The sequence below is a fragment of the Cydia strobilella genome, chromosome Z, assembly GCF_947568885.1.
Source record: "Cydia strobilella chromosome Z, ilCydStro3.1, whole genome shotgun sequence".
NCBI lineage: Eukaryota > Metazoa > Arthropoda > Insecta > Lepidoptera > Tortricidae > Cydia > Cydia strobilella.
The window spans coordinates 45,666,562-45,683,883 of NC_086068.1; the positions used below are offsets into that span (position 1 = coordinate 45,666,562).

A 17,322-nucleotide genomic window follows, 5' to 3' on the forward strand; every position below is an offset into this window, starting at 1 on the left:
AAAGTTGTATGGGGATGACTATTATTGCTTTCAAGAAGACAGTGCCCCTAGCTAAACGTACACAAGACTGGTGTCGAATAAATTTGACAGATTTTATACCGTGGCAAGAATGGCCTGCATCATCAACAGACTTGAATCAGTTGGACTTTTCTATATGGGGATACATGCTCAGCAGGATTGGGAGCACACAAGGAATGAATTTAAATTCATTCAAGCATCATCGGTGGGTCAAGATATGGGATGATATACCAGATGAGGTAGTCCGTGCCGCGTGCAACTCATTCTATGGTAGAATGCGTAAAGTTATACAGGTTAAAGGAGAGCGATTTAAGCTAATGTATTTATTTTGTAAATCTATGCTTAAAATAAAAACAAGTTTAATATTGAGATTTGAAGTTTCGTTTTAATCTTATGGCTATTTTAAACTAGGACACTTAATCTGCCTAACCCTGTAAATTGCATTCATGTAAGCATTAAATTACCCCTCGCCACCAATTCGGTTGCAGCAATAAGAAGCACCTCCAATTCCTGCTCCGGTAACACTGGTACCACCCATCTGGGATGTGATATTTTTTCCTCAAGTGCTTTTAATTTGGCCTCAGGGAAAGTAATCTGTAAAAATGAAGTGCTATGAAAATCGGCATTTGACCACAATGACCATAAATGTTCGCTGACTTAATGAACTCAAAACTTCTCAAAGGATATGAATACTAATTTAACAACAAATTAAAGGTCAAATTCTCCTTTAACACATTTTTTTTTCAGCCACGTCGCTGGCAAAGAAGCATACAGCACGCCTGATGTAACTGATGTTATGATGTAAGTGATTTCCGCCGCAATGGTAATAAGTACTCCTATATATACGCTTTCTTTCTTGTGACAGTCCAGTATTTACCAAACTGATGAAGGAGTGAGCAATGGTTTTATATTCTCATAATGTTCAATCTCAAAATGTTGAAAAGTAATTCTATCATACAGTCTGGAATGCCCACCGTTTCTTTTCAAAAAACATTTCCTTCAAGTTTCCTTCACAACTTAACTTCTGGGCAGTTCGCCCTTCGGACATCAGAAGCTACCTAACAAACCTAACCTACCTACGCTTTTTTCCCTAAAGTGTAATGTTTTCACGGAAATCACACTAAATCAATAGGTAGGTAGCTTAGGTTCGTTAGGTAGCTTCAGATGCCCGAAGGGCAAACCACCCAGAAATAGGCTCCGTCTAGTTAGGTTGAGGGTTCCACATTTTGAGAATTCAACGTTTTGGGAATCATTTTAAGAATTCATCATTTTGAGAATTCATTTCATTTGTGTTTTTCAGATCATTTTGGACCGTTGTCAGCCAAGTAGCAGGGCGTCTTCCACGGCCCGTTTCGTCGTGGGTAGATCCAATGCCACTCGTACCATGTGATCTGAAGACCGCCTGATTACGTGACCGTACCAGCGTAGTCGCTTTTCCTTCAGCTTTTCTTCAATAGGAGCGATTTTAAAACTGTCTCTCACGTATTCGTTACGGATCCTATCCCTCCGGGTGACTCCAGCTGACCAGCGAAGTATGCGCATCTCTGTTGTATGCAGTTTTTGAACGTGTTGTTTTGTTGATGCCCAGCATTCGGTTTCATAAAGTATGGCGGGTCGCACTGCAGTTTTATATAATTTACCCTTTATTTTCAAAGGCATTCTGTTATCACACAACACCGGTCAACTGCCTCCGCTTCATCCAGCCTACTGTAGTTCTATGAGTTAAGCGAGGTTTAGACTAGCAAGAACTTGCATGCAATTTACGTTACATTGCTGACTACTAAGGTAAACTGCATTCAACATGTTTACCAGATACCGCAATGTAATGAAAATTGCATGCAAGTTCTTGCTAGTCTAAACCTCGCAGAAAAATCTACAAAAATAATGTACTTGATTTTCATTGTATCATTTTAGGTGTTTGCTGCTGTCTTTAAAAATATATTAGGTACATAATTATGAGCTGTAGGTACTTTTTAATTTGTCAGTACAGTCACGTCTGAAAATATCGATACGGACAAAGTGCCAGAAGTATGTACCTATACTAAGGTCGTGTATACATATTTTTGGCACTTTGTCCGTATGTAATTTCCTCATAGGAGATGTGAAAAGCAGTATGTGTCACATGGTAGCAAAATTATTTTCACCTTGGGCGTTAACACTTGTCCCTCACTAAGCTCAGGATTCTATGTTAGAATCCCTCGCTACGCTCAGGATTCTCCATCCGCCAAAAGTACCCTTTTGGCATTTTCAGCATGTATATCGTGTTAATACCCCTTCATCACAGTTAAAGTGTAGTGCCAATACGATGAACGCTACCAAAATAGTAACTGTGAGCTGTGACTTCTTTAAAATAGGTTTAAGTAATTTTCACAAATGTTTCTTGTATATATTTCTATGCTGGATACAATCACAAGTAGCTTAATGGAACCAATAAATAATGGGGATACTTAGCATTATTTTTATCTTGCTATCTTCTGGAATGTATTAGCAAGTTTTATAAGACAAAGTTTTTATTCTGTGTTATTGTTTGAAGTTTGCATTTTGGACCGCGAGCCAGGCGCAAATTTCGTCAGTCATCGCCGCCCGGGCGAAAACTCGTATAGCGGTTAACGGCTATGTATGGTGAACCCTCGTGAACGTCAGCTGCCGCTCCGTTGGTGGGTTGAGGAAAGGCAGCCACCGAAACGCGTAACACGGTCTTTCCACCGCGATACAACCAGCTGACGATTTGTTTTATTAACAATAGCATCTAAATTATCATCTGACTCAAACGGGAGGCGATGACGGCGATGTCTGAAAAGAATTTTCTTTTTTACATGTTCATGTGACCTGCTGACGGTCTTTCCACAGCGATACAATCGGCTGACGATTTTGTTTATTTACAATAGCATCTAAACTATCATCTGACAAAGTATCAAGCGGGAGGCGATGAAAAACTTTTTTTATAGACTTTATTTGCTGCCATTCCTCAACCCACCAACGGAGCGGCAGCTGACGTTCACGAGGGTTCATCATACATAGCCGTTAACCACTATACGAGTTTTCGCCGGGGAGGCGATGGGTCATAGAAATCTGTTCCTGGCCCGCGGTCTATTTCTATAGAATCCATCGTCTAACAAATACGCTCAAATACGTTAAAAATGATCAAACGTTTTTATACCCTACATTTTGCATACTAGAGTTTCGGTTTTTGGTCTAGAAGTCTTCTAGAAATCGATTTTCGCTCATGTCGTCTCAGACATAGGTATATTTGGTATCAGTGAATTCAGTGTGATATCCTGAACACAAATATATGAGATGACAAGCGCGAAAGTGGTGGGGGTAGTTGCTGAGACGTCATAAAGTCGGCAGTACAAAGTTTTTTACTTTTTTAGGGTTCCGTACCTCAAAAGGAAAAACCGGAACCCTTATAGGATCACTCGTGCGTGTCTGTATGTCTGTCTGTCCGTCTGTCACAGCCTATTTTCTCCGAAACTACTGCACCAATTAAGTTGAAATTTGGTATACATATGTAAGTTTGTGACCCAAAGACGAACATGTAACGTAAACAAATGAATTTTAAACATGGGGGCCACTTTTGGGGGGTAAATGAGAAAATTAAAAAATAAAGTTTTTCAAACTATATCGTGTTATATATCAAATGAAAGAGCTCATTGTAAGAATCTCAAATATATTTTTTTATAATTTTAGGATAAACAATTTAGAAGGTTTTCAAGAAAATAGGCAAAAATTGACCATTCCCCCTTTATCTCCGAAATTACTGTCTAAAATTTTGCAAAAAAATACAGAAAATAGATCTTTACCTATAGATTACAGGAAAACCTATTAGAAATTGCAGTCAAGCGTGAGTCGGACTTAATTACTTAGTTTTTGATCCGACCCCTACGGGTTTTTTTTTGACATTTCACTAACGTTTCACATAAAAAATATGTACATTGTTTAAATTGTGTGTGTACGGAACCCTTGGAACGCGAGTCCGACTCGCACTTGGCCGGTTTTTTTTATCATACCATGTGGGGTACCAAATGAAAAGGCTTTGTGAGTAGATCACAAGTATATAACATATTGCAACATGTTCACTACTTCGTCTAAAAAAATTCAAAAATTTCACAATCCACAGTTGACTTTAACTGCTCTAAATTGAAAATGACTGATTAGATCATTCCAAAATACGTACCAAGTGACTGTGAATATCCTCTATATAAAATATACTGATTTAAACTAACACGATTTTCACTCATAATTTTAAAACTAACACGGGTCTTAAGAGGCCGGTGTCGATTTTAGTCGCAAAAATGTAAAATTGATAGATTTAGTCGATGAAATTGTACACCTTTTGTTACCAAATTGAAATAACAAGTACTGGTTTCTATTAGCACATCTTCTTATCTTGCCTTTTATCAAATCAATTTTTTGAAAACAGACTCACTAAATTAGTAATGATTTTTTTTCTGAAGGACGTTTAGGCAAACGCGCGTAAAGCACTGATTTTGTCGCTCTTATTTGTAAATTTCGTAAAGTTTGGACTGCTAAAAATGGTATTATACATATTCTGTACTTGACCTTTATCAGATTACATTTTTGTTATATGACTTAGAGTTCGAGGAAATGAAAGTTAAACGAATTTAATTTTCTCCAGAAATTACTTCAAAACAAGTGACAATTTCTCTAAAAATCGACTTAATTTCAACGTAATTTTGATACTTAAACAATCTACAACATTTGCTGAAACTATTCTTTTACATCAATTTGTATAATATACCACCATAATTTTTTGATGAATTTTTAAAAACTGCCCCTTCTCTTCATATATTACCGGTGACGCACGCTCGCGACGTCATTATTAAAAGGCAAGATGAGAAAACGGGCTAATAGAAACCAATACTTGTTATTTAGATATTACGTAACAAAACGTGTATAATTTCAACGACTAAAAATATCAATTAAAATTTTTTGCTCCAAAATCGACTACGGCCTCTTAATCGCGTACAAACTTACGTTTATTTATGGCCTGACGTTTCGTTATCTCAGGCAGACTGGCGAGGAATTGTATCAACATGTTCTTGCCGCGCGGGTTTTGCGAACTACCCGCACTTGATCTTGATTATTAACTAGTACGCTAGGGTTGTCACTTTGCCTACACACAACACTCACGACATCCGATGGTATGTGGTGACCACGAACGTAACGTCACGTTCGAAACGTCAGGCCATAAATAAACGTAAGTTTGTACGCGATTAAGTCCTCTATATAATGTTAAAAAATAATGAAGCAGATACAGTACCGGCCAATAATATATCACCTCCATGTTTTTACGGTATAACCTTTTTTTTATTTGTGAGTGACTCACCTCACTGTTGTAGTCTTGTAGTATTCCTTTGTACGGGCGATTAGAAAAATTGGTCTCATGTAATGGTTTTTTCTAAGAGGTTTCTTTATGTATTGTAAACTTCATTTTTTTACTAGAGGTTTTTTAATAATATGCTGAGTATCCTATTGTAATTCACAGTATTTTATGGGGGGGGGGATTGTTTTTTTTTTCTTATTATAGCAATATGGGTACCAAATGAAAGCTAGTGAAAAGACCATTTCAAAAATATATGTAAACAGTCAGGTTTTTTTATTTGATTTAATAATAGTTGCAGTTTGATGTAACAGAAAATTATACTGTTATTCAACTTGATGTACTTTTTTTAATTTTTGTATATATCTGGTTAATTATTTTTTAACATTATATAGAGGATATTCACAGTCACTTGGTATTTTAGAATAATCCATTCAGTAATTTTCAATTTAGAGCATTCCAAAGTCAACTGTATATTGTGAAAATTTTGAACGTTTTCTAATAATTTGTTAGACCAAGTAGTGAAAATATTACAGTATGTTATATATTTGTGATCTACTCACAAAGCCCTTTCATCTGGTACCCCACATGGTAAGTTTAGAAGAAAAAAGTAAAAAACTTTGTATTGGACTTTTTGTGCATACATTTGAGATATTTGTACCTTTTTGCAACATAAAATAAGGTAGGTTTATACGCTAACGCTGTATGTTCCTAGTTTCTTTTTTTTCTCATTTTTATGTTTGTCATCTTTCTGTTTGTCTCTCCATTGATTAACGTCTCCGCAATATTTCACAAATACAAAAACTAATCGATTCTTGATATATTAATATTTTCACAAATTTGTTTAGCGTAATCGAATTTTCCAAGGCTATTGGTGCAAAGTGATTTCGCTCCGTCATTGCTTAAAGCTCGTTATCATAAAAACTAATTATAAAATTGACAACTATTGTGGTATCATATGTTCCTCATGCTATAGCGATTTAATTTAAGCAAACAAATAAAATTAAATCACCCGTGACAAAAATTATAAGCAAAAATGTGTGCCTACGTTTTGGCGTGTTCAAGCTTTACCTATTTATTATGTCATGCACACTTAGATCTGATATTATCATTCACTCATTCAATCACCTACTTATACCAATAGACTTGACAATTATACAGATAGATACTCATAGATTAACAATTTATATATATATATATTACGCGAAGCCGATTTTTGTTCATCCCATCAGATCTACAGTTATGGTCCGATTTTAATAAATTATATGTCATTAGATTCGTCTCATGCTACAGATTTGCAATAAGCTCTTAGTTTTTTGATTTTTTCCCGAAAAAGTACTAAAAAGTTAATTTGAAAAAAATGTACCACGCGACCTTTGTTCTGACTTGAGATTGAATTGAACTCAAACCTATATCCAATGTATGTAAGGTATCCAATCCATTCAAATATTTGTTTTGAAACTGTAACATGCATACACTACACTAAAAATTATATTAAAACACCATAAAATTTTATTATTGTGTTTGACAACATGTCAGACATGTGTCATCATCATCGTACTCATCTATACCATCCATAATCGTACTCATCAAAATGACACATATTTATTTTATTGTTGGTTTGGCACATAGAAGGTAGGATCCTATAGAAGTGGCGTAGCGCGTGCGCCCGTGAGGGACAGAATTTGTAGGCCACCAGGCCACCATAAACCATACAAATCGGTGGGGAAAAGCATCTATATTTACTTCAAAAAGCACGTACGGCGAGGTTTGTTCTTATGAGGATGTTAAATGATGTCGGATCTTTAAGGTAAACGGTCAGCCAATGGGGTTGGCAACTGTCAAAGGTTTGCAGAGATGGCGCCATCAGCCGTGGGGCCAAGTTACCAGAGTCTGAAACCAGACTTCCACGCCCTCTAGTTGTAAAATTTGTTCGCCGGGCCAAGAGGAACGAATTCTTGAAGGCCGCCAAAAGCAGACGAAATTTGGACACGAATGCCATCGAAATTAACGGCCCCAGCAGAAGACTGTTCTTCAATGAAAAGCTCACTAAAGCAAATCGTGAGTTATTTCGCTACTCCCGACTTCAGTCTAGTAAGGCCGGCTACAAGTTCTGCTGGACCAGAAATGGTACTATTTTCATCCGCAAGAAGGATGACTGCCCTGAAATCCCAATTAGGAGCGCTGCAGACCTTGAACGTTGCCTCGGATCGACCTCCGCTGATGTGCCTCCCCCCTCCGAGCAAATCCTGGAAGCCGGCGCCACGGCCCTCATCCCGCAGGACCACTTTCTTACCAGTAGTTAGTAAATGTTCTCATCTCCAGTTGCCTGTAATATTTTTGTACATTTGTGTGCGCTGCATGATAGATAATAATTCAAATTCTAAAACACTTACACCTCACATATACATAAACACACACACAACAATTAATTCTCTATTCTTTCTGCCTTTCTTCGTTGGTTTCTCTTTTGAACTCATAAAGTGTACTGCCCTTGTTTCAGTCCCTATTCCTACAAAAGCTATGACCATTACGTATTATAAAAATGTACCCACACGCTATTGCTACGAAGATGGCATTACATGAAACACTAGATGATGTTGAACAGTCAATCACTATTGAATGTCATATGCTAAATGGTCTGAATCAGTGCAAAAATATCTTATCCACTCAGTATAAATTTAAACTTCTTACCTTAAATATAAGGAGCCTACAACACAACTTTGGGACTTTCGCAGTTAACCTGAAGTGTATGGACGTAGAGTTCGATGCCATAATCTTAACCGAATGCTGGCTCAGTGACGGATCTATTATAGATCAACTGCCCGGGTATAAGTCGTTTCACTCAACCAAAATTATTAACAAAAGTGGTGGAGTTGTTGTTTATATCAAAGACACCTACAATGCTCTGGCTACTGAACCGGTTGTTGATGATGCAAACTGTATATCTGTTAATATATGTGACGAAATAATTTTACTAGTAATTTATCGCTCTCCTTCTTTTTCTAACACTGATCGCTTCTTAAACTCGCTCGACGGCATACTCAACAAAATTAAACCAAATCTTCACATCGTAGTAGCTGGTGACATGAATATTGACCTGCTTAATAATTTTGATAATAATCAATCTGAGTACTCTTGCCTAATGTCTTCCCACGGACTCTTGCCTGCGATCACAAAACCCACTAGACAAAAGACATGTATTGACCATATTTATATCAAATATAATCATGAATCAGTAGGAGCTGTCTGCTCTTGTTCAGTTACAGACCATGATTTAGCCTTGGCTGGGCTTCGGCTTCCCGGCAAAAGGCATAATTCTGTGAAGAGTAACCGTCTCATACAAAAAGTCAACTATGAAGAAGTGGCTAAAGAACTAAGGTCAACAGACTGGTCAAGTATCACCGGTGCGAGTGATGTAAACGAGGCCGCCGCAAATTTCGATCAACTAATCTCAAATGCCATCAAAAACCATACCCACTCAGTCAAAATTAGTCGATCAAAATTCGCCATTAAGCCTTGGATTACGCCGGGGTTACTGCGCTGTATGAAGCATAGAGATAGGTTACACTCACGAGCTAGAGCGGACCCACAAAACCCGATTTTACGCCTAACCTACACGAGATACAGGAACTTCTTCGATAACCTGTTATACAAACTAAAAAACGACTACCAAAACAAAGAACTGACAACAACAACAACCCCCGAAAACTATGGCAATCAATTAAAACTATCTGTCAGAATCCTAAACGCATGAATGATGCTGAAAATCTCACGTATGTTAGTGGAAAATCTAAACTGGAGTGCCTCAATAATTGCAACCAGTTTTTTGCTGAAAACGGGAAGAAACTTGCTGACAATATATTAACCAAGCTCTCAGAAACACAAGAGTCCTTAGCAGCCAAGTATAAACCCACCCAGACAGCTGTACACTCATTTTTCATGCATCCTACGGATAAGTATGAAGTAGATAGAATTATTTCTCACCTTAAACCAAATAGCGCACCAGGTCCCGATGGCGTAAAACCTTGGCTTGTAAAAGAAATGAAAGAAGTTATTCTTGAACCTCTCACCTTTATTTGCAATCTCAGTTTGCAGTGCGGCCGTTTCCCTTACAGCTGGAAAGTTGCTTCTGTAACCCCTATCTATAAAAATGGAACTGAAGATACACCAAGTAACTACAGACCTATTTCGATGCTATGTGTTTTTTCAAAAGTCCTCGAAAAAATTGTTAACTCAAGATTAATAAAATACGTTGAAAGACACCACCTGATTTCCAATCGCCAATTCGGTTTCAGAACTGGGAAGTCGACAGAAGATGCAACCATTCTCCTTGCAAATCAGATATCTAGTCACCTCGACGACGGCAATATGTGCATAGGCTTATTTTTAGATCTCGCCACGGCTTTTGATACCGTTTCACCGATTATGCTCTTGAAAAAAATGAAACACATGGATGTGAGGGGCACTGCGCTTGACTGGTTTGCTAGCTACTTAGCCGACCGCCGTCAAAAGGTAAAAATTGACCAACACAGTAGCGACGAACTTCCAGTTCTATTTGGAGTCCCACAGGGGAGCATCCTGGGTCCAACTCTTTTCATTATATATATCAATGACATTTTCGACATAAAACTTAAAAACACAGATATTTTATGCTACGCTGATGACACTGTGATCCTGGTTCACGACGAAACATGGGACAAAACCTTCTGTCAAGCGGAAAATGCACTTATTAAAGTCGCCTCATGGCTAAGTAATAACTTCCTCACACTGAATGTAGACAAAACTAACTTCGTCACATTTTCAAAAACGCGAACTTCCACTCCCTCGGCAGATCGTGTCATTAAATATCACACGTGTCTATCAAACCCTGTCGCCGCATCTATCTCACCAGAACAACCTTGCTCATGTCAAGCAATTGAGAGGCGCGTATTTGTCAAGTATCTGGGGCTACTATTTGATCAGCATCTCACTTTCAACCAGCATATTACCACCCTTGCCGCAAGAGTGAGGAAACTAATTTACGTCGTAAAAAGACTCCGGGATTGCGCGCCTCGTGAAGTGCTACGCATCGTATATCTTGCACTGTGCCAGTCCGTTATACAATATGGAGTGGCTGTCTGGGGTAGCACAGCAAAAAGCCACATGATAATAATTGAACGCGCACAAAGAGCCGTGATAAAAGTTATGTACAAAAAACGCTATCGTTTCCCTACGAATCGGCTGTACTCTGAGACCAAGTTACTAAGGATGCGTCAGCTCTACATCCTAAAAGCAGTCACGCGTACCCACCGATCCTTACTTAACTCTTCGTCATATAAGGAGATGCTACTAAAGAGAACCTTCAAAGCCCGTCTACCCCCAGTTAGGTCTGCGTTGTCCAGAAAGTCTCCAGACTTCGCACATCCGTACACCTATAACAATATTTGTAGGGCTCTAGATATAAAATCATTGTCGGTTCACAATGTCAAAGTTAAAGTGACAAGATGGTTGAATACTTTATCTTATGCTGAGACGGAAAAACTGACAACGAAGGCTTAACCTACCCACATAAGACAAACCTGCAAACATGCACACACTCCTTTTTGGCACACTCACCACCACCCACACAAACACACGCTCACACCCAAACTTGAATATCATGTTTAGATCTTTTAGTTTAGTTTCTGTATTCTTTAGCTTGTATTGTAGTAATTACTTTTAGTATTAAGATATGTATAATAACATTAATAACGTGGACATAATTGTCAATCGCTCTCGCAGACTTCCAAGATACAGGCTCAGCCTAGTTTGGAGTCTGACGCATATATCGATACACATGTAAACAACTTTTATGATAATAAACTATTTGTATTTGTATTTGTATGTCTATTATTAGGTCAGAGGGTCTACCGCGAAAACCGAAATTCGCAAATTGCGGGGATCTTTCTCTTTTACTCCAATGAAGGCGTAATTAGAGTGACAGAGAAAGATGCCCGCAATTTGAACTTCGATTTTCGCGGTATAGCCCAGACACGGAATGTTTGTAAAATGTTTGTAACTTCAGTCTCATGAATAATAGGAAAAAGAGAATTAAATATAAATTATACTCTAGCCCTATGAAATTTTAGGCATGAGAGCCAAATGACAAGAAGGCATCCTATCCACGAAATCTTGATTTACCGTATCATATCGCGGTCGCGTATCATAATTTTTAGTTTAGAAAGATGCGAAAAGATAGACAATAATTATTTATGTCTTTTTTGCATCAAAACTAACGATCACAAAACATGCTGGTAGGTGCTACGCGACCGAAATATAATACGCTAAAATTATACAAACGTGTCGCCATTTTATAAGAAACTAGCTTTTGCCCGCGACTTCGTCTGCGTGGAATTAGTAATTTGGGCATCTTAATTCTTAAACAAATCTGCTTTTTAATCCATCCTGTTTTCACCCCCAAATTGGTCCACACTATACATTTCCACCCCATTTTTTACACCCTTAAGGGATGATTTCGGGGATAAAAGTTATTCTATATCATTTCCCACAGCTCAAACTATCCCCATACCAAGTTTCATCTAAATCGGTTAAGCGGTTATGTATTCCCCATACAAATTTCCACCCCCCTTTTCACCCCCTTGAGGGGTGACTTCTGGGATAAAATGTATCCTATGTCCTTCCCCGGGAATCAAACTATCTGTATACCAAATTTCAACTAAATCGGTTTAGCGGCTTAAGCGTGAAGAGGTAACACACAGACAGACAGACAGACAGACAGACAGACAGACAGACAGACTTTCGCATTTATAATATTAGTATGGATAATTATGTATAAGATTTCATATTCTGTGGGTATAGTCAGCATCAAATAGATAGTGACAGCCAGTGATTCATCTGAAGACGTCACATTTCCTGATTTCATTAAGCGTTCAGTCTTAGGCTGCCTGTCCACAGGAGCGGAGCGAGGTGGCGGAGCGATGAGCGAGGAAAAATCTCCGCTCTGAAATTTTAATGAAATTCTATTGCTGGATTTTTTCCCCGCTTACAGCTCCGCTCCAGTGGACAGGCAACCTAACTTTTAGAACCATACTCTAGCGGCGTTTTGACGCCGCAACGGGTCTCTAGTATTATATACCTAGTCGGCTCATAAGTTCTGTCACTGGCCTTTAAAATTTAAATTTGGAACTCCTAAAACAAAAACCGTTCTGCATTTGAATTTCGAATCTTTATTAAATATTTGAGTAGTATAATTTTGCAATTTTCTGTTTTCTTCAACATGGAGTGGACGCTTAAAGATAGCCGTACCGCAATAATTGCACTATATCGTTGTGGTCACTCGCCGACTAAAATTTTTAAGCTACTTGAAAATTTAAAATTCTCTCTAAGATTTGTGTATCGTACCATAGAAAGATACAGTGAGGTCTCTAGTTTAAATGGCAAGAAAAGAAGCGGTCGTCCGCGTACAGCTAGGACTCCAGCGGTTGTACAAGCAATTAGGGCACGCATTGCCAGAAATCCCGCTAGGAAACAAAAAGTTATGGCCCTCCAGATGGGTTTGAGCAAAAACACGGTGAAAAGAGTGCTTAATCAAGACCTGAGACTTCGTGCTTATAAACGAAAAACTGGCCATCTTCTCAATGGTCGGCTTAAAGCTTTAAGGCTTAAAAGATCTAAAGCTTTATTGAAGAAGTACGCTAAAAATAAGCGCCGTTGTATACTGTTTTCGGACGAGAAAATTTTTGACATAGAAGAAAACTGTAATAAACAAAATGATAGAGTGTACGCTCGCAATAGTAAAGAAGCGTCTAATAGCATTCCCCGTATTCAAAGAGGTCATCACCCTTCATCTGTGATGGTTTGGCTGGGAGTTTCTTATGCGGGCGTCACTAGTATGCATTTTTGTGAGAAAGGAGTAAAAACTAGTGCCAAAGTGTACCAAGACACGGTGTTGACTAATATTGTGAAACCACTATCCCATACGATGTTTCTAAACCAGCATTGGGTTTTCCAGCAGGACTCTGCTCCAGCCCATAAGGCAAAGTCTACACAAGCCTGGCTCGCCTCCAATAAAATCGACTTTATACGGCATGAAGATTGGCCCTCCTCTAGCCCAGATCTTAATCCTTTAGACTATAAAATATGGCAGTATTTAGAGGAAAAGGTGTGCTCAAAACCTCATGCAAATCTAGACTCGCTGAAAAAATCTCTTGCTACAGCAGTGGCCAATATCGACATGAAAGTGGTGCGTGAATCCATTGACGACTGGCCACGAAGACTTCAAGCCTGTGTAGATAATTATGGCGGTCATTTTGAATAAATGTTATACATTTAGATTCTCTAGTTTATAAGCTTTCAAACGCTGTACAAATTATACGGAATAAACTTAAACTTTTGATTTTATTTGATACTATGTATATGACAGAACTTATGAGCCGACTAGGTAATACATATTATACATAATTTTCATTATGCAATAATCAGTTTTTTTTTGTATGAAAAGGTATAACGACTATTTCAAAAATGAATTCCTCGTCCCTAAATTATATGAAAATGATATATAACTTGCCCTAGTTGCTGAAGGAAGAAATATAGCATAGGACCTGGGGAGCCGACGCTTCCCCCCCTCCCTTTTTGGGGGGTAGGCACGGTACGATCTCGTGGCTACCGGGCCAAATCATGAAATCAGCTTTGTTCGACCTTAGGAACAATCATGCCAAGCAGCTTCGCCTTAGACAAAAGTGCATACTCACTGCACTCACTTAGCCTCCAAATTCAAGTTCGAAAAAATTATAAATTTAGAAAGGCTTTATCTCGGAAACTATTAGATCTACAGAGACAAATCTAGTCTGGTATTGTAGCAAATTTAGTCTACTTTAATAACGTTTTAAGAAGGTAATATGAAAAACTAGTCCTTTATATAACCTCCCAAATCTTTAACACATTCAGTGTCCCCAACGCACATGTGCGTTCACCATCATACAAGTTTGTTCCTAGGCCACGCCCCTTGGCAGTGAATGCGTTAAAAAAACGAAATTTTCTTGGATTTTTCGATTTTTGACAAAGTTACGTTTGGCGCGCGAGGTCACAAACTTGGATTATTAAGCCAACATCATAAACAAGTGTGCAAAAAATTAGAACTACAGGATTTGATGCAAAGGGACCACGATCTGACAAATGTACATAGCCAATAAAAACAACCCGTATTTTCTTTTTATTGGCCATAAAAGGAGGCCATGAGGAATTGAGTTAGACCAAGATAAGTCTGCAACGATTTTGATAGCATACGCAGTGCAAGTGTTATTTATACGTCATAATTTAATAGAAGTTTGACGTTTAAAATAATACTTGCACTGCATGTGCTATCAAAATCGTTGCACTTTTCTTGGTCTAACTCTAGGGATTTTTTTTAGTTTACTAATGTTTGCACCCGCTTAAAAACTTTAAAATTACTTGCTTGTTACAAATACCATAGTCTGTGCGGAAAGAGAAGAGTCGTGGAATTCGAAAATTTGAAGTCCCACGGTTAGTAACTATTTTGGTGACAGAACTCAGGAAAAGACTTCCGTATTTCCTGAATTACCCGAGAACATTAAAATAAAAGAAGAAAAAAAAGCGCCATAAAACTGTATCTACTGCAAACAATTAAGTGACAATTGCACAAGTGCAAGTGCCACTTAAGTGTTTAGATTTAATAATAATTTAATATTAGTACTTGGGGGAGGCCTATGTCCAGCAGTGGACGTCTATCGGCTGACATGATGATGATTAGTACTTAGTTACTTAAAAATATATGTATGTGTATGTAGACTCTTACCTGCAGGCAAACTGTAAATACAGTTTTGCAGGGACCTGTCTAGTTATAAGCTCAGTACTGTGTATTAATTATAATAAATAATAGGGATATACCGAATAGTCGGGAAAGCCGACTATCCGGCCACATTTGTAGTCGGCGATTAGTCAATTCTACAATTATTGCAGAGGCCAGGAAAGGGCAATTCGCAAATGAGTTTCAATTTTGTCGGACGACCAGAAGCCGAGTCTGACAAAGACAAATCCACGAATTGCTATTTGTGCTGAGGCATATATAGAGCTTTTCTCCAAAGATGCGAGGAAATAAGGCAAAATAATCATTATTTAAGCATCAAGCATCACTCAAATCGAACCTTGACATCAAAACCATTTCCCTCTTTAATTATTTTGTAAAAGTTAAAGGCACAACTTATTCTGCCATTCAGTACCATTCAATATTCGTTCATTCAAATAATTGTGCAATACAAGCTGCACTACAAAAGATAAAGATACTTAAAAAAATATAAAAGTTATAGTCTTAGACTTTATTAAGAAGTATTCGCACGATCACACACGACTGTCTTGTAAGAACGAGACATGTAAGGTTGTTTATGTTACTATCTCTGCTATCTCACTTTATCCTATAATTTGAAATGATAGCTGACCTAGTGACCGGGTCGAGTAGACACGCGGCCTGCGGCTATAATAATTGGCTGTTTACATTTTTCTTAGTGGATACATATTTTTGAAATGTACAAAACAATACAGTAGGTAGTGACTTCCCATCCGCTAAAGCAGGGCAATAATGGTTTGAATTTGACCATAAAGAAGAACTTCCCATACTATTTTTGCTACAATTGATCTTAATATCAATGGATGATTAAAAAAATGCATAATATCATCCCAATATAAAAATATGTCATGAGCAAAAGAAATCAAAATAACATTATCATGGCCTGATTATATGTGAAAGGTAATCCCATAATATTTTCAGTGTTTGTTGGAACGGCTAGCACATTATTTAACCGCACAATAAGGCATATCTTTTCATTAAAGAAATAATCTAAATACTTCTTACTACGACTGTGACAACGGGCCGCCATTTGCGAACTAAATAGCGCTGTGGCACAATATTTATGCCCCACCCAGCGTGGCACAAAATGGGTGGGGTCATTTTGCAGAGCTAGTTCGTCATCTATGTTTATTATCAATCTCACAACAAGTATAATGTATCTATATTTATTTTGACAAATTCCTAATGTTATTCTTATAGTCTAGGACTAATTAAAACTAAACCATTATTCTTACCTCCCCAGGCATCTGATCTTGTTCTTTCATTGATATTGTCATTATTTTACAATGTTTTTATTATTCATTTCCTCTTCTGTAACAACAAAACAATAAAATTGCTACTAATAATTTCTACAACATTAGCATGTAGTAGGTATTCATCAGTTATTCATTAAACAAAAAAAAGCAATGCACTTAATTATTTATAGATAAACTAATAATAAAGATTGTTTTTTATTGTGTACCTGTAACTGCGTTGGTGGGTGGGATAAGAGCCGAACAGCACTGCTGTAAATATACATATATCCTCATTAATAATCAATACGCGATAGCTTAATGGTGTCTACAGTCTTCAATTTGTTCACTACACGAACTATTCTAAGAAATTATCAGAATTGAATATATATATGTATATAAACTGCAGAAATTAATAATAACAAAATATTTTCATCCGGTGAATCTATTATATGACATTATTTTCGTTTCGTTATGATTACGACTTCTAGGTAATACAACTTATATAATAATTGTTTCTTACTGTGTCATTGATAGTTGGAAAAAGAATTCTTTCAACCTTACTGATTTTGAATAATATCCTACGTCTTCTCTCGAGGGACGGGTCAAAGAAAATATACTACTCTAAGTATGGATCAGCCGGCGCGACAAAATGGCGTCATTACCTTAGCTAAACAAGAAACGGCAAAAAAACAAATGTCTGTACGACTTTAAGAAGGATATCGTTGCTTCGCGATTGAGAGGCTTGGATATAAATAAACTCACCTTAGTCATATATTTAGATTACAAATTATTACTCAATTCACAGTTAAAATTCCGCACTCCCGACACTTTTTTGACGTTGAATAGGAAAATTTTTGTATAAATTTATATACAGATACACT

At 37.5% G+C, this 17,322-nt stretch overlaps 1 protein-coding gene across 4 annotated transcripts in view; it reads right to left on the bottom strand.

Annotated features, from left to right (window-relative positions):
- LOC134754800 (probable ubiquitin carboxyl-terminal hydrolase FAF-X) overlaps positions 1-17,322 on the bottom strand; it is a 157,463-nt gene extending 140,141 nt beyond the window's left edge. For 2 of the 4 annotated variants that reach the window (XM_063691169.1, XM_063691166.1), the window contains exons 1-3: positions 17,204-17,315; positions 16,442-16,514; positions 483-612 (exon numbers count right to left, since the gene is read on the bottom strand). In XM_063691169.1, coding sequence (XP_063547239.1) covers positions 483-612; positions 16,442-16,483 — 172 coding nt within the window. In that variant the 5' untranslated portion in view covers positions 16,484-16,514; positions 17,204-17,315. Of the gene's footprint in view, positions 1-482; positions 613-16,441; positions 16,518-16,668; positions 16,712-17,203 lie in introns of all 4 variants that reach the window. The other 2 variants (XM_063691168.1, XM_063691167.1) reach the window with 2 other exon arrangements.